Genomic DNA, 26972 nt, shown 5'->3' with positions numbered 1-26972 from the left:
GGTTGTTATGTAAGGTCAGTTGAACTGTTTTTCTTGGCCTTAGAGGGCAGAACTAGAAGCAAAAATAAAAAAAAATCAATAAGCAATAACCATGTCTATGACACTGTGCTAAGTGCTAGGGATATAGAGATAAAAGTAAAATAGTCCCTGGCATTAAGGAGTTTATAATTTACTAGGAGAGACTTTGTATCTATCTATCTGTCTATCTATCTGTCTATCTATCTATCTATCTATCTATCTATCTATCTATCTATCTATCTATCTGCCTGTCTATCTATCATCCATCTACCTGGAAGGGCATCATAAGTGGTGCAAAGTGACCCAGCAATTAGGCTTGAAGTCAGGAAGTCCAATCTACTAAATTCAAATCTGGCCTCAGCTACTTTCTAGTTGGATGACCTTGAACAAGTTACTTAACCCTCTTTGCCTCAGGTTCTTCATTTATAAAATGAGCTGGTAAAGGAAATGGCAAGCCCTTTCAGTACCTTTGTCAAGAAAACCCCAAATGGGATCATGAAGAGCCAAACCTGAATAAAATGACTCAACAACAGCAACAAATACATATGAAAGCTGAAGAGAGATTGCTTCCCAGCACAAAGAAAAACCACTTCCTAAAAACCAGAACTGCCCAAGAATGAAATAGGACATATTACTAATTCCTCTGTTTTGAGAGTTTTTAAGCAAAAGTTTAATGACTTGGGTATGTTGTAGTGGAGGTTCCCATCAGGTCCAGGTTGAACTAGACAATCTCTAAGTTATCTTCCAGCATACTGTGATATGTAAATAGGCTATTATTACTATAGTTCAGGATGTGTGGTAGTGAAATTTAGGGACTAAATATGGGGGGGAGAGAAGAAGATTGGAATATAAGAGATATTGCAGTGATAGGATGGATAGAGTTTGTCCAGGGATTGAATAAGAATGGGAAAAGAAAGAAGAGTGAATGAAAAATAACACCAATGTTCTGCTGGAGCTAGCTTTACTGACTTATGAGGGTCAATTGTTAAATTTTCATTATGAGTATATTTTGTAAATCAATAAATGCCAATAATCAGGGCTTGATTGATCGATTGATTTTTAACATCTAGATTTGAGAAAGTGTTGGAGGAAGACGTTAATGATGCTGATTAAACTTAAAAGTGTGTAGAGTGTAAAAATATTTTTGAGAGCTGATTGTTAAGTATTTACCAACAAACTCCTGTATAACACTAAGTTTTTAAATGTGGTAGACTGGGAATATCAGGGCAAAAGAAAGAAATAGTGGAGTCATATGAAGGAACAGGTTCTGTTTTAGTGAAATCATGATAAATTTAAGAAGCAGGTGGGACATCTAACCTTGTCCCTCTTTATCCAAATTATCCAAATTTCTTAATTCTACAGTCCTAGCACCTTTATCTTCCCTTTTCTGAGTATTTGCTGTTGGCCAGTCAGATTGCAATATGACAATCTGCCAGAAGGTGCCACCATTTAACATATGTATGCAGCTACCAACTTAAATTTCCTATTTAAAAACACCTAGCTTCTGTTCCTATGTTCATTCTTAACCTTTCTGAATGGACTCCAAAAGCAGGAAAAGGGAAGAAGTCAGGAAAATAAGATAGAGTTTAGAGGAATATTAGATTCCCATGAAGAGTCTAGTGAATCCTGTACCCCCAAATTGCTTCCCTCTAAACTTGCCTAAGATTTTTCAACTTCCACTTTGTTTCACTGATATGTCTCATTTATATATTAATTTGACTTAAAATATCTCCATTTAAAAATATTAATACCTTAGAGAATAGGCTAATATTTTCTCAGTATGAATTTATTCAATCAATTTTCTTTTCCTCTAACATCCAAATGAGTTCAGGAGCATTAGAAGGAGACTTTTAGAAGGTGGCTTAGCCCTACCTGATCTAAAATTATATTATAAAGCATCAGTCATCAAAACTGTTTGGTATTGGCTAAGAAATAGAGTGGTGGACCAGTGGAACAGAATAGGTGCAAAAGCAGGAGATGATTATAGTAACCTGCTGTTCGATAAACCTAAAGAGTCCAGCTATTGGGATAAAAACTCCCTCTTTGATAAAAACTGCTGGGATAATTGGAAGTTAGTATGGAAGAAACTTAGATTAGACCAACACCTCACACCCTTTACCAAGATAAGATCCAAATGGCTACAGGACTTAGACATAAAAAAACAATACTATAAGCAAATTAGAAGCTCAAGGACTAGTTTACCTGTCAGATCTATGGAAAGTGGAGCAGTTTATGACTAAGGAAGAGTTGGAGAACATCACCAAAAACCAATTAGATGTTTTTGATTACATTAAATTAAAAAGCTTTTGCACAGATAAAACCATTTTAACCAAGATCAAAAGAAATGTAGTAAATTGAGAAACAATCTTTACAACTAATGATTCTGACAAAGGACTCATTTCTAAAATATACAGAGAACTGAATCATATTTTTAAAACAAAAAGCCATTCCCCAATTGACAAATGGTCAAAGGATATGCAAAGGCAATTTACAGATGAGGAGATCAAAGCAATTCATAGCCATATGAAAAAATGCTCTAAATCATTAATTATTAGAGAAATGCAAATTAAAGCTTCTCTGAGGTACCACCTCACACAGCTCAGATTGGCCAATATGACCAGAAAGGACAATGGTCATTGTTGGAAGGGTTGTGGGAAATCTGGGAAACTATTACACTGTTGGTGGAGCTGTGAACTCATCCAACCTTTCTGGAGAGCTATTTGGAACTATGCCCAAAGGGCAACAAAAATGTGCATACCCTTTGACCCAGCAATACCACTACTGGGTCTATATCCTGAAGAGATGAAGAAAAAGGGTAAAACCATTACTTGTACAAAAATATTTATAGCAGTCCTGTTTGTGGTGGCAAAGAATTGGATATCAAGTAAATGTCCTTCAATTGGGGAATGGCTTAGCAAACTGTGCTGTATGTATGTCATGGAATACTATTGTTCTATTAGAAGCCAGGAGGAACGGGATTTCAGTGAAGCCTGGAGGGATTTGCAAGAAGTGATGCTGAGTGAGATGAGCAGAACCAGAAAAACACTGTATACCCTAACAGCAACATGGGAGTGATGATCAACCTTGAAGGACTTGCTCATTCCATCAGTGCAATAATCGGGAGCAATTTTGGGCTGTCCGCAAAGTACAACCTGTATCCAGTTAAGGAGCTGTGGAGTTTGAACAAAGTTCAAGGACTCTTCCCTTTAATTTAGAAAAAAATAGATATCTTATTGTCTGATCTTGTTACCTCTTAGAATTCTTGTCTCTTCTCTAAGGATATTATTTCTTTCTCATCACACCCAATTTGGATCAAGGTACAACATGGCAACAAAGTAAAGGCTGACAGATTGCTTTCCATGGGGGTGGGGTGGGGGGAGGGAAGTAAGATTGGGGGGAAAATTGTAAAACTCAAATAATATCTTTAATAAAAATAAATTTAAAAAAAGAAGACTTTTATTGAAGGAGGCAGAAAGGGGAAGTAGGTAATTTTGGACTATATAGAAATTACGAGAGAAAGAAGAGGTCTGGATCAACTGTATAGTGTATTCTGTACAGTGTGGGATCAATTAAAGGACCCTGTGGACACACACATCTGAGCAGAAGAGTACATGGAGGTGAGGGAGACCGCAGAGTGGATAGAGTGCTGAGCCTCAGGTCAGGAAAACCTGTACTCCAATACTCTGACATTGTATGATCATGGTCAAGTCTCCTTAGTCTCCTAAAAAACAAGGATAATAATACCCATGGCCATTGTAAGGCTGAAAAATGAGATAATGCATTTGGAATGATTTGCTAAGATCATAGATTTAGGGCTGGAAAGAACCTCAGAGATCATCCAAGTAAATTTTTATTTTAAACCTTAAGAAACAGGTACAGAGAAATTAGGTGATATGCCCAAGATTTTACAGTTAGTCAGCAGAAGAATCAGGGTTAGAACTCAGATGCTATGACTCAAAACACACTGGTAAACAATTCTATATCATACTGCCTCTCAATAAGAATGCTAATGATTATTATTTATTTTTAAATTTTGTATTTTCTTCTTCTTCTTGTCTTTTCCCTATTGTGATATTTGCCTTCCTCCTCCCAGGGATTAGAACTCTGGCTAATATCCTTGGTTTTACAGAGTGGTTTGCTTTTGAGTGAGGAAGTTTGTTGAATCATCTGGTTGTTATGCCTATCCAGCATATAAGTCTTTTCGGGTGAATGGCCAGAGAAATTGGTTTAAAAGCAAATTAATGGAATTTAACTCATTGATATGTTAGGGACCATTTTTAAGGTGTTCCAGATACTTTCTAGCTGTGTGACCCTGGGCAAGTCTGCTTGCCTTAGTTTCTTCATCTGTAAATAAATTGAAGAAGGAAAAAGGAAAATCACCCCAGTATCTTTGTAGAGAAAACCCCAAATGGTGTCATGAATTGCATACAACTGAAAAGTGACTGAACAACAGTAACAAAAAGCCTAAAAATTCCTTAGGTTAGAGTCTTCAGGTGCTCTAAGAACAAATTAGAACCTGATGGTGATTTTTGTATGTTCAATGGTGTAGAAAATGAGGTTAGTTTTAAAAAGGTACACCTGCGTGTGAAGGAAAAGAAAGAAAATAATGAGGGAATGTTCCCTTGATAGGTTGCCTTGGATACAACTATAAGAATGCATCAAAGTGAGGTCATCCCTTATTATGTCTAGAGCTCAATACAATAGGATGAGCCCCCATTTCTATTATCTTACAGGGGTCTTTGTTAAATAAAATATGTTTATGGGGTGATACACAAATAGTTGAAACTTTAAAATCTCTGTAGTGATATTTAGGAAAAATATTCTCTCCTCAACTATATTCCTGCTCTATTGACAGCCATTCTTTTCAATCAAATGCTATTCATTTTTCTTATATTATATTCTAGACATTGCTAATATGATGCATTCACTGTGGACAGAAAAATCATAATTTTATTTTCATTCTCTCTCTCTGGTCCTCCCTCACACACACTTTCCCTCAATATAGAGATTTCCCCTCTCCTTTTCTGGGATGCCTCTGACTTGTTTATGGTAGCCTTATTTTTATCTGATTTGTAAAATGTCCATGTTCCTTTTCATTGATCTTTAAGTTTTCAACATATACTTCTGTACTCTTTCTCTCAATAATAATTTTCTAACCCATATCTTCCCTATTTTCCCCTGGCATTTCTACATCATCCATTGCTTCTGGAATCCTACAGATGAACTCCTTCCTCTCCTTTTGAACTAGATGTTGTCTTTTGTTTTTAGGTGATAGGTTTTCCTGTTTTTACCTGTCCTGTGAATTACATCTTCCAGTGGTAGTAACAAAAGCTATAGCTAAGCGGTCCTAAGACCCCCATGGTTCCTTTGGCTTAATATTGAGATTGGGGAGTTTAAATCTTTAGTTCTTTAGTTGAAGTATACAGGTGTTGCTCACATCAAGGGCTTGGGACTTTTGAAGGTAGGAATGTTCTGCTAACAAAGTTTTTTTTTCTTTTTTTTCAGATTAAGGGTTGACCTGTCTGGCTACTTTCAAGAGAAAGAAGGGGAGGGAGAGAGGGAGAGAGGGAGAGAGGGAGAGAGGGAGAGAGAGAGGAAGAGAGAGAGAGAGAGAGAGAGAGAGAGAGAGAGAGAGAGAGAGAGAGAGAGAGAGCCTGGGATCTGGGATAACTGAACCACCTGGGTTCTTACCATGATATAATAAATTTCAATTTGTGCCTACTCCATGTTTTGAGAGTGAAAATGTAAACAGGTGATTTTCACAGTCTACCTTTCACATTGACAGTCAGTCCATGTCTTTCTACATTTGTCCTGTGTTTCCCCAGAATTAACTGACTCAAACCTGATAAACCCAACATCATCTGTAGTGAGAGTGATCAGCTGGTTCACTTGAAAAATTTGGTCTTATAGGGGTCCAGAGCTGTTCTTCCAACCCCCTTAATAATAAAGGATCACATCTTTTCATTATAAATTAAGAACTGCATTATTAAAGGCAGAGCAATGGTTTTGGAGTTGAGAGGACTGGAGATGCTGGTTCTGGCTTTGAGTAATCAGGTTAACCCCTTTGAGGCTTCTTTTCCTATTACTTGCCTTCATAAGCTTTCTATTCTAGTCTAATTGGAACTACAATAACATTCTACCTTCCTTAGCCTTTACCAAGGAAAATGGTCTTCATGTTGCTGTCACATAAAATACAAAGAAAACAAGTGGACCTTCCAGGCCACTACTTTCTTCTGAATACTCACGTTGTAAATGCTGGGTTGTATTTTGCACCAAGGTAGTAGGAATACAGGTTGAACATTCCAATCATGAAGGCAACAAACACCATGATAAAAATGACCATGAACTTGAAAATATCCTTCACTGTTCTTCCCAAAGAAATCTGCAGGGGCCCAAAGCTCTCGTTGGCTGGAAGAATGTAAGCAATGCGGGAGAAGCTCAACACCACGGCTATGGCATATAATCCTTCTGATATGATCTGAGGGTCAGAGGGCCGCCACTTGTTCCTGGCTAAAAGAAAATTTTGGAGGTTACTCATTAGAGAAGAGGAAAGGGTCTAGTAGGAAATAGGACAGGGTTATTGAGTATTCTTAGCCATAAGGTTTGATACACAATCTGAGAGTCAGGTCCCTAGTGCTGACTTTATTTTGTGAAACTAGAGTGACTGATGTTCTACATACATACAGAAAATTGTATCAAAAAAGCTATCTCAAAAGCACTTGTCTACTGTATAAATTACAGTGTGTGTAATCCAGTAAACACAGTCACACATATAAATGTAAAAAGTATATTCATATATATATGTGCAGATTTTCTTTCTCTCTCTCTCTCTCTCTCTATGTATATGTATATATATATATATATATATATATATATATATATATATAATATATATATTTAACTGTGTTTTCATCAGTCAGGAGACCTAGCGTTGTTTATACTCCCTCCACTCATACAAATGGGAAATTTGTTGGTAATTTACATTCTTAGAGCATTATCTGGAGCACTAAGAGATCAAGTGATATTTCCATGGTCACAAATATAGAATTACTCAGACTTGAACCCTGGTTCCCTCCTAACTTCAATGCCAGACCTTTAATCCACTATCTCCCATGGCACATAATTTTTTTTTTATTCAGACCTGTTATTTCAAGGGTGAAGAGAACTTCTTCTGAGGAAATTACTTCTATTTATACTTAATTGCAACTGTATTGCAATTGATTAATCAATTAATCAATAAGCAATTATTAAATAGTCTGGAACAATGGATAGAGAACTGGCCTTGGAGCTATGAAGACCTGAGTTCAAGCCCTACCTTTGACATACCAACTGTGTGACCCTGGAAAAGTCATTTAACCCCTTCATGTTCTAGGCCACTTTCAAAGGCTGTAAGGTAAAGAGAAGGTGCTGATTTGTAGCAGTAGAGAGAGTATTTGTCAACAGGGAGATTTCTATGTCAATAAAATCACAGGTTTAATTACTATCTCTATTCTTACTTTTTGTGCGCCAGCCTCTGTGCTAGATATTACAGATATAAAAGCAAAAATTAAATAATATCTGTCATCATCGAACTTATATTGTCTATCACATATAAGGGTGGGGGAGAACTTGAGAGCCATTTCCTCTTGCATCCTTCCCACACTTTAGTCTATTGTGACTCTGAGAAATAACCTATGACTTTGACTTTTTATTTGCTTTTATTCCATTAGTAAAGAGAGTCGGGTGAGCTATTAGCATCCAGACTGGATGTTGCAACGAGGCCAGTAGTTTTGGACTTAAACATGGTGAGAATAAAACTATTTATGAATTGGGCCTAATTTTCCTCTTCTCCCCAAAGACTGAGATGATGTGTGCATGGGATTGTTCCCTAAGGTATTGAGAGATAACAGTTCATATTTTTGTTCTTGCTCCATATTTGAAGTAAAAATCCCTTTATAAAATCTAAACTGATGTTAAGTGGCTAAATGGAATTAGAGTACTATTCCTAAGGTCCCCTAAAATAGCATCACAATCAGTAGGAGCTTTAACCAATGAAAGACATCAACCTTCTCTGGCTAGAGCCAAAGAAAAGGGACTCCCTAAGTCACTAAAACATAATAACCAGGGTCCTAGCTTTTGGAGAGAGAGCCCCAGAAGTTGCAGAGATTAGCAAAGGCTTCAAGGTGGTACTTATGCTGAATCTTGAAGGAAACAAGGGTCTGAGAGATAGAGGTGAGGAAGGAGTGCTTGCCAGATAGGGATAGCCAGAGCAAAGGCACAGAGCTGGAAAATATAGACTCTTGTATGAGGAGCAGCAAGAAGAACTGGTCTGTGGAATGCAGAATGGGAGCAATATGGGATGGAGGCTTGAAAAGCCCTCAGGTAAGGATATGAAGAGCTTTAAATGAAAAGGGAGTTTACATTTTATTCCAGAGGTGTTGGGGGAACAATAAGAATTTCTTGAGTAGAGAAGTGACAGTTTAAAACTTCACTTAAAGGAAATCATATTGGAAGTTGTGTGGAGGATGGGTTGATATAGGGATAGACTGATTATTAATAATAGGTAATTACTATTGTCATTTTCAAGATGTGTCTAGGTGACACAGTAGATAGAACAGTGGGCTTCGAGCCAGGAAGAACTGAGTTCAAATGTGATCTCAGATACTTAATAGCTATGTGTCCCTGAGGAAGTCACTTAAACCTCTTTGTTGCAATTTAAAGTTAGCTGGAGAAGGAAATGGTGAATCATTCTAATATCTTTTCCAAATAAAAACAACCCAAAAATGGGAATAGAGTTGGAAGCAACTTAAAACGACTAAGCAGCAACAATGAAAAATAATCATCTAATAATCACCAAGAGATCTGAAATGTGGTGACCATGTAACTGATAAGAAGTTAGATGTGGGGGATATTTTGGAAGACATGTTAAGATTTAGCAAAATATTGAATATGCAAGGTGAGGAAGTGAGGAGTTGAAGATGGCACAGAGGTTTTGAACCTAGGTAAACAGAAAGAATGACAGCACCCTTAACAGAAATAGTTTGGAAGAAAGGTAGATTTGGGAAAAATGATGAGTTTTTTAACATTTTGAGTTTGAGATACCTATGCGACATCCAGTTTATAATGTCTAACAGGCCATTGGAGATATGATGTGGAGCTAGATCTCAGGAGAAAACCTAGGCATGGCTATCTAGACCTTGCAGTCATCTTCATAGAGATGATAATTAAAGCCATGAGAGTTGATGAGGGTAACAAATAGATGATATAAGAGAGAGAGAAGAGAAAAAGACCAAGGAAAAAGTCTTGAAGTACACTCACAGATAGGGAATATGATATGGATGATGAATTAGCAAAAAAAAGATGCAGTAGATATGGGAAGAACCAGGAGAAGACAGTTCCAGGAAAACTCAGAGTACAGATAATAGCATGGAAAAGAAAGCAGTCAAAAGTGTCAAATTCTATAGAGAGGTCAAAAAAGACTAAGAGAGCACACCAGATTTGGAAATTATACAATTAATAGTGACTTTTGCAATAACAATTTGGATAGAGAGATTAGGCAGAAAGCTAGATTGCAAAAGGTTGAGAAATAAGTGAGAGGAGAGATAGTGGAAGCAATAAATGTAAGCTTGTTTTTCTGGAGTTTGTCTCTGAAAGGGAGGAGGAATGTAGGTAGGACAGTAGCTTGAGGAAATGGTAGGATGTAGTGAAGATTTATTTAAGCATGAAGACATGGGATTGTTTGTAGGAAATAGGGAAAGCGGGAGCAAGGAGGGGAGGAGAGGAGAGGAAAGGACAGGGGAGAGAGAGAGAGAGAGAGAGAGAGAGAGAGAGAGAGAGAGAGAGAGAGAGAGAGAGAGAGAGAGAGAGAGAGATCTGAGAGATCTGTTATAAAACTAGACTGAGATGGAATGGAGGGCATATATATGCATATGAACTGGCCTTGACAAAGAGAAACACCATTTCATTGTCAGAGATATTGGAGTAAAGGGGAAAATGGAAAATGCTATTAAGGAGTTTTGAGAAATAAATATATAGAGGAGTCCTAAGCCAGTCTCTTCTATTATATCATATGGAGCAAGGTCCTTATATGAAAAAAGGAGGAGGAAACCAAAGTAGGAGTTTTGGAGAGAGAAGAGGAAGATTGGAGCAGTATTTGAGGGAACTAGGATAGAGAATCAATTAAAAAGGAGTGAAAAGATCACCTTGCTGTAGTGATGGCCCAAATTGAGGTAAGATAAATTTGTGGTGACTCAACACCTCTGACCTTCTCTGTCTCTGTTCAGTAGTATTTGTATAGGAATGGAGGAGGTGCATGATGAAAGTATTCCATGGCTGGGATTTGCAAAGCATGATATATGACAAGGAAGCAAGAAATTTGTAAATAGAAGTTAATATGGAATTGAACCAGTTAACTCTAGGGTCAAGATTGAAAAGGGAGGAAATAAAGTAAGAGCATGGGTGATGCCTAAGAAAGTACTTAAAAAGCATTTTTAGTCAGAGAGAGTTGTTTGGGGGAATGAGAACTTAAGTAACTTGCCTAGGGTCACACAGTTACCAGTGTTTCAAGTATTTGAACCTAAGACTTCTGGATTCCTAAAAGCCAGTCCTCTACTTGCTACTCCACATTTAAATGTGAATATTGCATTTTGTCTTTTCTGTTGATCTATTTTGCTTTAAAAATGCATTTTAGATGATATAAGTTAATGAGCAAGATAGATGCTAATATTGTTAATTTAGCAAAGCCTAGAAGCTGATTTAACTTGGTTCTTTCCTTAATTTTAGAGAAAAAAACTTGGCAGGGATGGGAGGAAAAAAATACATATTATATGAATGGAATATTTGTGTAAGCTTCTCCTTAAATAAGCAAGAACTTCAAATCAGAGAATCAGAGCTGTAAGGGACCTCAGCTACTACATCAAACCATCCCTAAAATAGCAATTCTCTTTACAATATTCCTTATATACTGTCATCCAGAGGTTACTACCTTCTTTGAATTTTTAATTATCTAAATATGAAATGATTTTTCTCATAAAGGAGACTAAATCTGTCTCTCTGAGAATAAGTCTAAATTTCTTACTCTCATGTCAATACTTCATACATTTTGAGAAAATAATCATGACTTCTCTGATCATTGTAACCTTCCCCAAATCTTATTTTTCTCCCATTTCCTTTAACTGATCCTTATATGACATCATCACCAATCCTTTCATTGATCACCATCCCTTGAAATGCTCCAATTTGTCAATATCCTTCATAAAATGTGTATATAACTGTCCAGACATGGTCTGACTGGGGCAGAGGATGATGAGAGGATCTGATCTTTTTGTGTTGCTTGGTCACACTGTTGTTCATATTAAATCTGTAGTCAATAACGTCCTCATTCCCCAACCCTCAAGTCCCTCCTCACTCACTGCTTATAAAAGTAATTGCTACCTCTGATGAGCTAAGTCAAGGATTCTATGAAAAATAAGTATCCTTGGGCTTAGCTATGGTAGGTCTTTGAGTATTAGAGCCGTTCAGGCTTGATGAGGGTTTTAATTTAACCAACATTGTTGTTGTTGTAAAGGATCAGATCTGTGATTTCATGAGTGTACAGAATTCCCAGAGTCATAGCCAGAACTTTAACTGTGATCTCATCAGTATAGAAAAATCTCGTATGGAACTTTCTTCCATCAAGTCAGAGAGAAAGAGAGGACAGAGACACACACATAGAAAGAGAGAGGGACATAGAGAAGAAAGAAAGGGAAGGAGGGGGGGGGGAGAGAGAGAGAGAGAGAGAGAGAGAGAGAGAGAGAGAGAGAGAGAGAGAGAGAGAGAGAAAAGAAAGAACCTGTATAAATTCCTATAAATATGGCTATAAAAATATCTATTTTTCTCGGTTTTTCAAAGCCCAAACTCATCAAAAAAAAAAAGTAGGAAATCTTAGTTATTTAGGTATCTGTCTAAATTGAGAGCTAATATCTGAATAGATACAAAGTTATAGCTTATACTTTCTCCTCTAAGTTTAGCTAATTTAACTGGAGACCCATTACCCTGAAATCCAGACAGAAAAGTGAAATAATACCCAGTATAAGATGAAGTCCTGGTCATCCCAAGAAAATGACTTGCTCCACATTTTTAAAAGTTGCTCTTTTTTATTAAGAAATATTAACTTCAAAGTTTTAGAGCTAGGAGGAATGTTGGAGGCCATTTAGTTTAAATTCTTCATTTTAAAGATGAGGAAATAAATCTGCAGGGACTAAGTGACTTGTTCAAGGTAACATAGAGAGCAAGGCATAAATAGCATCCAAACTGAATATACTCTTTCCATGGCACCCCAAGTAACAGGACAGCAGGAAAGTAAGTTCTTTATCTTTTCTGTACACAGTAGATAAATGATATTGTGTCCTTGGGTTTAGAAGGATCATTTAGTTAGCCCAATTTCCTTATATTATGGAGGATATAACTGTGGCCCAGAGAGAGGAAGGGTCTTGGAATAATAAGGTTGCTTAAACAAGATACAAGTTCAGGTCTTCTAACTTCATATATACTTTAGTGGATGATTTCTTTTTAGATTTTTTTTCACTGATTCAAACATTACTTAAAATAAAAAAGTAAAACAAATAACATTTGAACCTTCTGCTGAGATCTTTTGCTTGACCAGCTTACTGTGAATAGTCTGAGATAGATGGAATCTATCAAAGGTCCACTACAACTTCCTAGACCATAACAGCTGATGAGATGTTGGGGATGCCTGAGACTAGGACTCAGGAGATTTGAATTCTTGTCCTATTTTTCCCAAGTGATGATCTGTAGACAATCTTAGAAAAGACCATAAGCATCAGTTTCCAGCTCTGGCATTTTATTAGTCTGTGTATAACTTTGTTCTAGTAATCCTAGAATATGGGTGAAAGTTAAGTAGCATATGTCCACCAGAGGGCACTCTTCACTTGAATCATTGTAAAAACCTAGACAAACATTTTAAGAAAAAAAAAATAATAAATCAAGCTTTCCTGAAACGGGTTCGGTACAAACTAGGAAACCTTGGGTAATGTGACTATCGTCTGGGGATAGTCTAAACCTACCCACAATGAAATGTAATTCCCCATCACTCTGCCCTGAGCTGTAATTATTAATAAAAGAATAGGTTTCTAGGAATTCAGTACCCCAGCCTCAGGGCTTTTTCAGCTTTCCATGGTGAACTAAGCACACTGAACAAAGGTTAGGAATATCCTCTTTTAAGGACGTCTTCATTTGCAAATAAATCAGTGGTAATAAGCACTGTGGAAAGATGTTAATTAAAAAAAATCAGCACAGGATCTCTTTAAATGGTGAGTTTCTCTACAACATTTAAAAAGTGATTCATTTTATGAAAATTTGATTAACAGGCACACTGGCTAGGCATAATGGGTTTTTGGATTGAGAATTTGTGCCTGTTATTACTTTATTTAGTTATTAGAATTTCTAGGCCAAATAAGCTTCATCATAGTCAAAAGGGGGCATTTTATGCTCCTACCCACATTTCTCTCATTGGCAACTTTCATTGGGTCATTATGCCTTTAGATAGCCTTCCCTGATTCTGAGAATTTTGGGAATACATGACCTTTAAAAAAATCATAGGACTTAAAGGCTGAAAGGGATCAAAGAGATCATCTTGCTCTAGTTTTTCATTTACAAGTTGGGGAAACTGAGGTCCAAAGAGGAAAATATTAGCTTAAGAACACATCCCTAGTTTCTTAGTACCACAGTTGGAACTAAAATTTAGGTAACCTGATTCTTTAGGTCAATGTACAATATGTCCTAACACTCTACTTAACTTTTCTAATTAGTATAATTATGAATAATAGTAAGGACAGCTAAATGTGGCAGTAAATAGTGTTGACCTTGACTTAGGTAGATCTGAGTTCAAATCGACTCTCAGATACTTATTAACTGCATGACACTGGGCAAGTCACTTAACCTCTGCCTCAGTTTTCTCATCCATAAAATGGGGATAATAAAGACACCGATTTCTCAATGTGAATGTAAAATGAGATAAAATTTTTAAAGAATTTTGCAAACCTTATAAAGTGCTAATTGTTATTATTTTTACTTCAACATTATCTCAAGCTTCCTCATTTGTAAAATAAGAATTAGTAATAGCATCTCTCACCCTGAGTTATTATGTGGATCTAATGAGATAATATTTTCAAAGAACTTTGCAAATATAAATGCTAACTAATCTCATTATGGTTCTGCATAGGAACTAGAAATACCAAGTGTTTATAAAGGGGAAAAAGTGGATTCATAAAGAAAGAACAAAAGTGACATCACTCAAGTAAAACTATCTTTCCCAAGGAGAAGAGATTCTTTGTGATTATTTGTTTGACAGAAACTTGTAATTCTCATCCTTATTTTCAGTTGTTGAATTGCATATACTGACCAAATCTCTTTGTGTGAGGTTGTTTTAGGTTCTACCCTCCTGGAGAGTGACAAGGCAGATGGAGTCACCATTGCCATCATTTGAAGAAAAGCTATTTAATCACCCTGAGTGTGTGTGGTAGGGGTCATTGCAATAGCCATGCAATGATCAACAAACAACAGTGATCATCCCTTACATGTGAAAAGTACTGCTGAATCACAGCAACAAAGAATTTTTTAAAAAAAAGACTTCAAAAATATAGTTTAGCTTAGCCAAGAAGCTTGACTTCTCTCTTGTTGACAAGTGCTTAGCTAGCCTCTAGTTTTGAGGCTGTAGTGATTAGGACTTTGTTATTATTTGAGGCTGCCCATTTTTCTTTTGGACAGTTCATATTACTAAGAAATTTGTTTTTCATTTGAACCTAAATTTGCCGCCTCCACTACAATTCTCTCCTACCCATTGCTTTTTTCCTTCCTCTTGAGACCAAGAAGTTCAAGTCTAATCATCCTTCCACATGCCAGTCATTTCTTTACTTTTTGAATCTCAAAATGCACTTGTGAGATTCATAGGGAGCCTAAGCATTATTATTCCATTTTACAGATGACAAAACAGGTACAGAGAGTTTAAGTGACTTGCCTAGGTTACACAGTCATCCATACAAAGTTTAATCTTAAATTGAAGTCTTTTGCTTCCAAGGACATAGCCTGTTCCATTCATTCATCACCAGCTGAAACTCCAGTCAACAAATCTTACCATAGGTAAAGTAGGCCACTTCTGGGGGAAGTGTAACATTGCTGAGGTTTTCATCCTGTACATACTGATCCACATACATCTGGGCTTCACTGGCTTTTAAAAAAGCCATGAACCTTGCTGTAAATGAAGCCACAAAAATGGATAGCATCCCAAAATCCAGGAGGTTCCACAGATGCATAACATATTCTCGGGGTCCTTCTTCCCATATTTCCTTGCATTCAGACCATATCATCCCTAAAGGAAAGAAGATTTACCCAGAATTAAAGGTGCAATTTCACTTTTTTTTGATGATTTGAGCACAAAATATAATGCAGGAATGCTTTGTTTTGGTGTTGCTCAAGGTTGTTAGATAATGCCCAATCTTTTCTCCTGAGCCTCATTTTAAAATAAGTTGCAAGTAAGTTGCAAGAGATAGTTGGGAGACCATTTATTTACCCCTCTATTTTTGGATGATCTTGCAGCTAAACCATTTCACAAAGATGAGAATCAAGCCTGTTGATAAGTATAAGAGAAATACAGATGTAGTTTACCTTATGATTCTATATCCAGAATGTGGTAGCTAAGGGGAAACTTAAAGACTAGCCAGTCATAAGAATTATAGAATTTAGAGTCCATAGGAACTTCAGAGAGCATGTAGTTCAATTGAACTGAATTGAAGAGTTTGCCCAAGCTCACAGAGCAAGTTAGTGGCAGAAGGCTCCACATTTGCAAACTCTCAGTTTTCTATACCTTTTACATCTTTTTCCTTCTAATAAGCACTAATTTTGCTTCTTTTGTTACAATTAACATATCTTTTGCCAATTAAACTAGAATTAGTTTAAAAGTAGATAATGCACAAAGAAGACTATGAATGCATTAGTCCTATAAAGTGTTTTATTTAGAAAGCAGAGTTCTTCTTTGGGACTCATATTTCACCTCACTTAGTTTAGTCCAAGTGTTTTAAGAGCTGTCATGAGGAAGAAAGATTAGATTTATATTGTTTCACCCTGGAGGGAAGAACTGGGAGAAGTGGATAGAGGAACAGGAAGATTGAGTTAGAATAAAGAAGAGAAAAAATACTCTGAACAAAGTGAGATCCCCTTTACTTGAGTTTAAGAAGAGTATAAATGCTCTCTTGTCAACATTATCAGAGACTTTAGAATTCTCACAGGATTTGGACTAAGGGCAGGTCCTTCCTACTCTTAACAACATTTAATAGTAACTCATGTTTGCATAGTCTTTTGGGGTTTAGGTGGGTTCTATTTTTACAGATGTAACTGCTCCAGAAATTTACTAGAGGTTTCTAAGATTTTGTTTTTGCTTCTTAGTTGAATCCTCCCCCTCAATCTCTTAAAGCAATATATTCATCACTGACTGCTTTGCTTACAGTATGGAATATTAGTCTATCTCAAAGGTGACTATGCTGGGATTGAAATCTTGCTGGAGACAAAGGAGAGAAAAACTTTGAAGACAGAAATAATGGAATAACAAAAGAAAGCTGAACTTGGAGTCACACAGTTGCAACTTCAAGTTCTGTCAGTCTTGGTCAAGGTCAGTTGTATGATTTTTGGTGAGTCATTTAACTTTCCTGAGCCTCAGTTTCCTCATATGTCAAATGGAGATGATGATAGCCCTTATACTCCCACCTTACCTTGTGAAGAACACAAGCATTTTTAAGAACCTAGCTATGTTCCAGTTATTCTTTCAGGACTCAAGGGACAGCAGCAAAGACAAAAATGAAACAGTCCTTGCCAACAGGAAGGGACTATTTTTCAGATGGCTTATTTGCTATCTGAAAACACTTTGTAAATTGTGAAGAACTGAACATCAGATTCACAGTTACAATACCTATAATTCACTAGAAACTCAGTAGAGGCCTTTGAAAGTGCTGGAACCAGCAAATTAAATTCTTGGGTTGGAACTGTCTCTGCCTGATTTTCAGCACAACAAATTCACTGATCTCTCCTCCCAGCCAAAGGAATGAAACTTTTTCTGTTTCCACTGGGGACAGCCAATCACTACTCCTCTGACAGTAATCCTAGTGTGTGCTTGACCCAAATCAGTTATTGATTAATCAATGCTTCTTTCCCCTCTTCAGGTCTTTCCTTTCACACAGAGATGGGTCCTTATAGAAAAGCTTTTATAGCCCAACAGTTTCCATGGAGAAGAATAATTGTTGGTCTCTTGTTTGGTGAAAGAGCACTACTTTCATTTTTAAATAACCTCTGAAATATGTCTGTGTATAGAAAAAGAACAACTGACCCTGGAAGCTGCATAATTGAAATCACTAGGAATTGCATATATTGAAAAGAAATCACATTCTCAAGGTGATGTCTGATTGCTTACTTCACCCTATTTCCAAACTATGGCATTTTCCTGGAATTATTTCCTTCCAAAGACCATATCATTCATTGGCATGCATTCAAAGGCAACAGAAAGTGGACCTAGTTCCATCAATCATGTTTGGAAGACAAGGTGAATTGGTCATGAAGTTATTAATTAGAATTGCAAATCATTTATTGAAAATGGACAGTTCAAGTTCATGGCCAAGGCAGATATACCTAGATGTTCGCTCACTGTGCATAGCAAATTGCTTCCTCAGCTGTCTAACTCCACATAGATCTTTTGAAAAAAATTAAATATTAACTAACCCAGTCTAATTTAAATTATTTCAAGACTGTAAGTGAAAGGAACCCAGGCCCAGGGGCTGAGCAGCAGGAATGTTTTAATGAAAAAATAAATGTGTGAAATTAAGTACTTTACTGAGTAAAATTAACACCCCGCTTACAAACAGCCATAGGAAACCTCTGCCATTTCAGGGTTTCAGGTCAAAATAGTCTGTCCAAGCTGGGCTGCCCAGCCTTCTTCTCTCTAGCCTATCAATCAGAGTGCCTCTGAACACTGAAGTAATGGTGACACAGCAGGGTAACAGATGCTGTGTACTCAAGCATCCTGGTGGGAAGGCAGCTAACCAGACCCTTGGCTTTATGTAGAAATTGCTGACAGTCCTAGACAGGCAGTATCAAAACTCTGAAGGTCACTGACCATTCACTAGAGCAGCTTGCTCAAGCGTGGGCAGGGAATAGAAAGGACTAAGAAGGCTGAGGGGGCAGTAAGGGGTAGAAAGGAAAACAGAATCAAGTAAGAAGTTCATTTTCTGCTACCTTACAAAATGTCATTTGAACTCAATGGGAGCTGTATATATGACAGGGAAAAGTCACAGTTGGGTTTTTACCTAGGTAAAACCATGGTGAGAAATGAGCATGACATACATTTGTGCAGAGTAGTTGTGAATACATTTCTAATATACTTATAGAGTAGCTCAAATGATTTTAATACCTAAATCCCTCTTCTTCCATGATAGCTTGCATGATTTTAATCTGATCGCAAAGGATTTTGCATTTAAAGCTAGAAGGGAGCTTTTAGATCGTCTCCTCTAGCCCCTTCATTTTACAGGTGAGGAAATTGAAGCCCAGAGAATCCTTTAGCTCTAGATCACACAGGTAATAAGGGTTATCTGAGCCCATTATGGTAACTCATTTTATAGATCATAAAGCAAGATAAAGTGAGAATTTGAAATGTGTTCACTGTTGAAAGGATAGAATGTAGACATGTTGGGAGGAGAAAATGATTCTAAAAAGATTCAGTTGAGGAACAAGATCAGGTAAGATAGTAACTTACTCACCCTAACCCACCATCTGGTAGCCACTCATTTTAGATAAAGACATACTAAATAGATATTAAGAGAGAGTAGAAGAATGGTTAGAGAGATGATGTAAGGGCCTGGAAGACTTGGTTGAGGTCATGTCTCCAGTGAATATATTGACTATATGTGACTCTACTCAAACCACTTAACATCTCAGTGTCTCAGACAACTCTTTAAGACCAAAAGAAGCAGAGGAGACCCAGATCTGCTGAGAAAACAAACAAAAGAACAAACCTCAAACCAAGTGCCACATATTTCTATAATGCTAAAGAACTTTAAGTCCTGCTCCCTAAAATATGGAACCCTGGGACAAAATCCTTATTTTCTTATAGATCAGCTCAGGTTACTTTGAGGGAAAATCTCACAACAAAAATGATGCATCTTATTCCTTTTACTATTGAATTTACAGTCCAAAATTGTGAGACTACCCATTAGAGGAAAGATGACTCTATTTAAGCCCTTTTCACATGGCTGATCCATATTAAGGACATTACAGCACATAGTTAAGTGATAAATAATTAAATATAATATTTTTAATGCTTATTTCATATTTGAATGTGGAGTGATTTCAAACTTCATCTTCAAGAGAAACTTTTGATTTCCTAAATCAAATATTGTCTTTTTTTTATACAAACTTTTTTGTTGGTTGGACTATGGTTTTACTAGAATAAAGAACAAGTGAATGCCAACAGGTACCTCCTTCTGTATCTTGGACTGCAAGTTCTTCTCCATTACATTGTGAGTTTCTTGAGGGTAAGGATCATTTCTTTTCTGCCTCTTTTCATAACCCCCAGTCCTGGAGGCAATATTTACTGATTGATTGATTGGAGCCCAGGTCATTAAGTTAATTCACAACCAGACACAATGCTAAGAGTTGGAGGATAGGGGCGGCTAGGTGGCATAGTGGATAAAGCACCGGCCCTGGAGTCAGGAGTACCTGGGTTCAAATCCGGTCTCAGACACTTAATAATTACCTAGCTGTGTGACCTTGGGCAAGCTACTTAACCCTGTTTGCCTTGCAAAAACCTAAAGAAAAAAAAGAGTTGGAGGATACGAAGATAGCCTCTGCCCTCAAGGAACTCACAATCTAAAGGAGATATATTCCTTTATAAAAAGAAACTGAGAGGAAGTGGGTTGGGGGGGTGGTGAGGTGGGGAGTGAAGTATCCAGCAAGGATGAAGCCCTGAAGCTAGGGTGTGAAATAATTTGAGGTTTGAGTTTCAGAGATGATTTCATCCTGAAGAATGTGGAGTTTCCAGAGATTATGAAAGCCTAGAGGTCAGCAGGTAGAAATAAGAGACTGATAATGTAGAGATGGGAATCTGAGATTTTCCTAACACAAAGTTTAAAAAATTTTAAATGTCTCAATTTTTGATGTTTCAATTTCTGATATATAATTTACAGGGTTCTATTTTCATTTTCCTATTTATCTGTTCTTTTGCCTGCACGCCTGCCTCTGGCTTTCTCCATTTTACAGTGCCATCCAGGATTCTCTTTATGGAAATGGTTCTCTGACATCTCTTGCCTGCCTGCCTCTGCTCCAGGATGGAAGGGAGAGCCTGGGAGGAGGAGCATTCAGTTTTAGCAAAAGAACAGGACACATTGGGAATAAAATTGATTGTCTGAAAAGCTGATCACATTCTGTATTTCTAAAGAGCTGCTCACAGCAGATTGCAGAGAAGCTTTAAATGACTCCTGTGATGACACTGTTCTGGACTAAGGAGACAGAGGCACAGTTAAGGCTTCACAGTATGGATTAAGCTACCTTCTCCTCCTCCCCAATCCCCCAGGCAAATGAAACAATGATCTTTGCAAAACCCCAATCTATAAATTTCGCATCTGCTCCTTCTTACTACTTCATAATAATAATACTAATAAAAATACAGCCATAATAACAACAGTATTTTTAATGCTTTATGTTACACTTTACAGCAGTGTTCTGACTAGAAACAAAGAATGTTAAGAGCTGTAGGAGACCTTGGAGGCCATATTGAGTGGGATAAAGTCTGAGATTTGTTCAATTAGAATATTATAGATTGGAGAATAGTTAACTATGTGCCCCTCCTCCCTTGACAAAGCAACCTCTGGGATATTGGTGAAGAGTCAACTGACCCCACCTTATCTGTTGAAGTCTGGATGACCATTCAATTACTGGGGCTGAAGAAATAATCTAATTTTGGTTTGAATTTTATGCTCTTTTCCCTAGATTAGTCTAGATTGTAAAACCACATTCCTCATTAACAAGGGTGGGTCAGTGGGGGGGGGGGCGGGAATAGAGTTAGGATAAATGTGATTCTTGGGCCTTTTGCTTTTGCCTCAATCTCTGTAATTGGTTGTGGCCGGTTCCTCGAGAAATGAATAAAGCTTTCTCTTTCAAACCTTGAGAGATCTCCAAAATTTATTTAAGTGGCATTTGTCCAAGCCTCTCTTCTTAGAAGGTCAAACAGTCCTAGAAAGGGAAAATGTGTCCATCATCTCACAAAGTGCCTGCTACAGAACTTAGTATACTACTTGGCATTACTGAATTTAACTGCACTGAAATGAACTGAATTGAATTAAATGATTTATTTCTTGGTAGAAGAAGTAGGAGGGGGCAGAGACCTCCAAATTGACTATCTGCACCCTTGTTGAGACATATACATACTTCAGTGCTTAGCACAAGGCCAGGTACACAGGAGGGGTCTAATAAATATTTATTGATTGATTCCATAACATTAATCACAAGAGAGGCAGGATGGGGATAGGAGATGAAATGGGAGATAGTCAGGCAGACCTGAGTTCCAGCTCAGTCTCTGACAAATACTGGCTGAGGGGCCCTAAGAAAATCACTCAATTCCTTAGTTTCCCCAACCAACATAATCATCCTGCTAGATTTTTCTATTTTCTAGTCGTGTCAAATTTTCAGCACTTGGACATCTATATAGGAAATATTTTCAGGTTTTCTATTGGAAAGGAGCTGGAGAGACTTCTATAACTATATATATTCTATATATCTTATAGCTATATATATATATATATATATATATATATATATATATATATATATATATATAAAACAATGTATATGCAATGTAGAAAGGGTATTTGCAGTCTGACCATTGAAAGCTTCTGGTGTTACATAAGCTCAGGGCTTTATCCGTAGCAGACAAGTCAAATTAATGAGTTTCATTAAAAGCTATTGAAACCACCTCCAAACCTCTCTCTATAATACAGACTACAAGGCACCACAAGGCTAGGAATCAAACAAGTTAAACAGATGGATGAACTGTCAGGTGAATTCAAATATTTCCCAAGGTACTGGAGCTCTCGCAAAAGGAACATAACTACTCATGCACTTCTCCATCAATCAGCAAATCATCAAGTAAGTTCCTGCTATGAACCATATCTGATACATATTAGCAATGAGACCCTGTGCAACCACTTAACCAGAGTGTTCTTGGCAGATCTTTCTGTATTGGAGAAAAGGTTCTGTCCTGTGATGGTAGTGAAAATCAGGCAGCTCCTGATGTTAATAAAAACATATGTCCAAAAACCTAGCCTTTCTACTATAGGCTAAGCATTGGGAATGCAAAAATAAAAAGGATATTGTCCTTGACCTGAGAGAACTTGCAGTCTTTCTACTACTTCCAAATTAGCTTTGGAGGGTGATGCTCCTAGGCCAAATGCCTGTGAAGTTTGTTTACTTTGAGCTCTTTTTTCTCCCCAGTATTAGGATGGGTATTGCTGAGCCATCTGGCTTTTCCCCTCAGGCAACTCAGTTTAGTGGATAGAGTGCTAAACTTAGAGTAAAATCAAGGTTGAAATTTTACTTCTGACTTTTATGTGACCATGGACAAGCCATTTAACATTTTTTAAGCCTCAGGTTCCTCATCTGTAAAATGGAGATCATAACAGCTTCAGTACCTGCTCCATAGTCATACTGTGAGGGTCAAATAAGATAATGTGTACAAAATGTAAATATGAAATATATTTCATAAATGTCTTTTGTTTTTACTTGCAATTAGTATTATTTATTCGGGAGAATACTGACTGTATCGGGTTATTATGAACATGTAAAAGAGTTTACTTTTGTGCAAAAAAACCCCTTATCTATAGAAGAGTTAAACATGATGTTCAGCCATCTGTATGATGCAGTACCCTAGCAGACGTAGGCATTGACAAGCATAGTGTAAATATAATTATCCTCACTAGGTGTTGGATTTCTTCCAAATCACAGAATTTTGAGCTGGAAGACCTTAGAAATCACTTAGCTTAACTTTTATTTTTTTATTATAGAGGGGAAAATAATCATCCCAAAGTCACAGGTAAATTAGTAAATATCAGAGCTAAATTTTCTGACTCTTTGTTCTAGGCTCATTCTGCTATAATCTGAATCATGAAATAGATTAGTTGATGATTAACTGTTTTGTATTCTAATTTTCTGTTTCACTTGTCTTCAAAGTTCATTATAAACCTTAAAGTGAAAAAATGGCAAAGCATAGTAGACTAGAATCCAGGTTTCCTATTTTCTGGTTCAGTGTTTTTTTCCTGCTAAGCCAGGCTACTTTTTATGTATTACTTTCATGTATCATATATATATATATGATACATGAAATGTCAGCTTTAAGAAATCAAAATGAGTCAGTGGTCTGTATGTTTGTATATGAATGTATAGGGAGAAAATCCTATAAATTGTAGGAAAAATTGCTAAATAGGGAATTAATTTCTCTGGATCCTTTGAATGTCTTTCCAGGCTTAGAAGAAGGAGTTAGATTTCTCTCAGAGGTTGAGAGTCTCATATAGTTTTTTTATCTACTTTGAATGAGAGGGGTTCATGCTTAATTTGAGTTGTAGTCTAGGCAAGTCATGATACAGAGAAAGGATGGATGTTAAGATTTGTTGTCGCATTAGAATCAGTAGTACTTGTCTACTGATTGACCATATGTAGGGATGAGACAAAGGAAGGAGAATTGAAACTAATTCCCCAAATTGTGAAAATGAAAATGGGAAGCTGGATAAATAATAGTAGTACAGGCAAAAAATGATTTCAGTAAAAAAGTTTTAGGGAGAAAAGTTGTAGGCTCAGTTTTAGATACATTGGCACTGAGTTACTAGTGTGGACCAGACCAGTGGGCCAGTGAAAAGGTATTGTAGGCCATAATCTTCTAGAGATCAAAAGGGGATGGAATTATAAATTTGTTGTATAAATTAATATATTAGCTAATTAAATTAAAATATTAAAAAATTAGTTATATAAATTAGAATTATCTTAATGGAGGTAATAGAGGTTAAAGCCATGGAAATGAATGAACTTATCAAAAGATAGAATAGAAGACAGCCAGTCTCCAGATGTTGCCACCTTGGAATGACAGTCTATTGACCCTATACTAGTTTTGATGCTAAGTAGTAAGAAAGTTCACTGTTTTGTTACTGCAGAGATACAATGAACTACACCCTAGCTCATCACTTTTATGTTATAATAACACAATAAAAATAAAAGAAAGACAAGTAAGAACCTCTTCAGAGTGATTTCCTTCTCTGGTCTCAGGATGGTGCATTTTTAGACCTTTCATGCACTGCTCAATTCCCACAGTCTCCTCTTGCCCAAGAAGTTTTAACTGTAATAATTATAGAGCTCCAACTTTCTGCTGAATGAGCAGGGAGTCAACTATATCCCCTCCAGTAATGAGGAGCTTCACAGATCTTATCATCTGACCTGTCACTGAACCCCCAAGAACCACTGGATTTTATTTATGGGTGTTGTCTTTTCTAATTAGAATGTGAACTCCTTGGGGAGCAGGGACTGATTTTTCTATTTGTATTTGCTGTGTTTTAGTACATACTTAATTTAGTAAATACTTAAATAGATACATTTTTCACTCATTCATACAGAGTGAAATTTTGAGAAGCACTTGATATCTCATTAGAACTTCAAAGAAAGCCTAGGAGGCTGGTATGACAAGGATTCTTATCTTCATTTTACAGAAGAGGAACTTGGCCTGAGACATCTTTGCCATAGCATAAGATGTAAACTTAATTATTTCCTGACTCTAAGGTCAACACTTTACCCACTATGTTTCTCAAAACTATTGTAGACTTTGAGATCATTTTCAGTGTGGATGGAGAATTTCCTGTTCAAGTTGAGATTAAATTGTGGGAAACATTTTTTTATGACTTTGGTTATATGTCCCTATGGAGGATGCGGTCATACCTATTGACACAGACATTGAGAGGACTGTCAAGGAACACTTCTTTGAGGAAGAAGCCTTATGGAAGAATCAACTTCCCTGTCCTCCCCCCGTTATCATTATTATTTTTGAGAAAGTAAGAACTAGAGAGGGATCTGACCCATCAGGTACCACAGAGCTAAGAGTTAAATTCTGGTCTCTGGTGAGGGGTGAGGTGTTGTACCAGTGGCTTGAAACAGCCTTCCAGGGACCCCACCTCAGTCATGGCCTTTCTGGCTAAGACAAGGTAGCAGTAGAGGAATAGAGTTCTTGGATTCTGCATGCCAAGATCTCAACTTCTGGAAGCAGAGATAGAGGTGAAGCTCCCCTCAGAACTGCCTCTTCAGTGACCCCAACTATGAATTATGGGATGCAGTATTTCACAAAAGGATCCTGAGCTAGAAAGGAGCATAAAATATCATTAATGCAACATCTTCATTTTTGTGAAAAAACTGAGAATCATGGGGTAAAGTTAGTTGTCTAAATTCACATAGCAGTTTTTAAGTGGCAGAGCAGGGATATGAGCCAAGGTTCCCAGGTTCAAAAATTCAATCATTTCTGTGCTGTGCCATGATGTAGAGCCAGCCTTGTGGAGAGAAGAGATTCCCAGAAGGTAGCCCTCTGGAGAACAGCTGCTTCAGGGTGGTCTTGTTGAAAATTCAAGGACCAGAGTTAAGGAAATTAATCTTCTAATGAGAAAAGAAGGAGCTCCTGGGCAATGCTAAGGTTTGGTGTTGAGGGGTGTGGGCTAAAGATCATATGTATAGCCTTGGACTTGGAAGAACAAAGAGACTAGATTGCAATATAGGGAACTGGACTTGGCTACCAGTTATTAGCATGTATTATTTAGACAGGGTAGTGTCAGAATGGAATTACATCTCTAAGCAAATCCAAGTTCATTTTCCTTTCAAGGAGAGCCTGACTAGAGTGCCATGAGTCTGAGGCATAGAACCCTGGAGGTGGGGTGGGGGGTTGGGAGGTGGTATTTATCAGAGAGGGAGGATTACTAATAAGCTACTATAAGAAGGATTGCATCTATACATATACTCATGTGTGTGTGTGTGTGTGTGTGTGTGTATGTGTGTGTGTATTTTACATGAATTATATCTGAACTAAAGATTCTAAAAGAAACTTTGAGTGTGAGCAAAACAAACCAAAAGATCATGGGGAGGGTAGGGAAGGGCTACCCCCAAGATCAAACCTGTTCTGTATAAGCTCTGTATAAACTCTGCCCACTGGGTCACAGGTTATATCTATTACTACTAGGGATTGTGAATTATGAATAACTGCAATTGAGAAAAATCAAATAAACAAGCTAGTATTGTCTTGGTCTTGCCCTCTCTAGACATCATCAAGGAAAAATTAGGATATTAGGGAAGGATATCTGATCTTTTCAGGGACAGTATTTGAACACTAGTCTCCCTTACTTCAATCACAGGATTCTATTCATTTTGCCACATTGCCTCTCTTTTTCCTTAAACCTTATATTTCACTATTCCCACACCCAGAGTCTCTCCTACAGGCAGAACAGAATGTTCTTCCATTCCAACAATTGACCATGGCATGTGTGTTGTAGTAGAATAAGCACTGGCTTTGCAGTCAAGAAGATACATATCGAAATCCCAGTAATTAAACTTCTCTATGCCTCATCTTCCTTACGTATAAAATGGGGTGATTAGAATAAATGACTTCTAACCTACCTACTAGCTCTAAAACCTATCTTTGCTGCTTCAGGGCCTTTGTTTATAGAATCATAGATTTAGATGTGGAAGACACTTTAGAGACCTTCAAATTCAACTCCCTCATTTCACAGATGAGGAGACAAGCACAGAGAAGATAATTGATTTGCTGAGGGTTACATAGCTAGTAAGTGTCTGAGACCTGATTCAACCCCAAGTCCTCCTGAGTCCAAATCCAGTGCTCTAGCTAGCAGAACAGATATGGTAAACAT

At 37.1% G+C, this 26972-nt stretch overlaps 1 protein-coding gene across 1 annotated transcript in view; it reads right to left on the bottom strand.

Moving 5' to 3' along the window:
• The window catches only part of TRPC7 (transient receptor potential cation channel subfamily C member 7), a 280328-nt gene that overhangs the window by 47792 nt on the left and 205564 nt on the right, over window positions 1-26972 (bottom strand). The window contains exons 6-7 of the mRNA XM_074209695.1: window positions 15131-15364; window positions 6264-6528 (exon numbers count right to left, since the gene is read on the bottom strand). Coding sequence (XP_074065796.1) covers window positions 6264-6528; window positions 15131-15364 — 499 coding nt within the window. The remainder of the gene's footprint in view (window positions 1-6263; window positions 6529-15130; window positions 15365-26972) is intronic.

The sequence above is a fragment of the Macrotis lagotis genome, chromosome 1 (genome assembly GCF_037893015.1).
Source record: "Macrotis lagotis isolate mMagLag1 chromosome 1, bilby.v1.9.chrom.fasta, whole genome shotgun sequence".
Lineage (NCBI taxonomy): Eukaryota > Metazoa > Chordata > Mammalia > Peramelemorphia > Peramelidae > Macrotis > Macrotis lagotis.
This window is presented reverse-complemented; position numbering and strand designations above follow the sequence as displayed.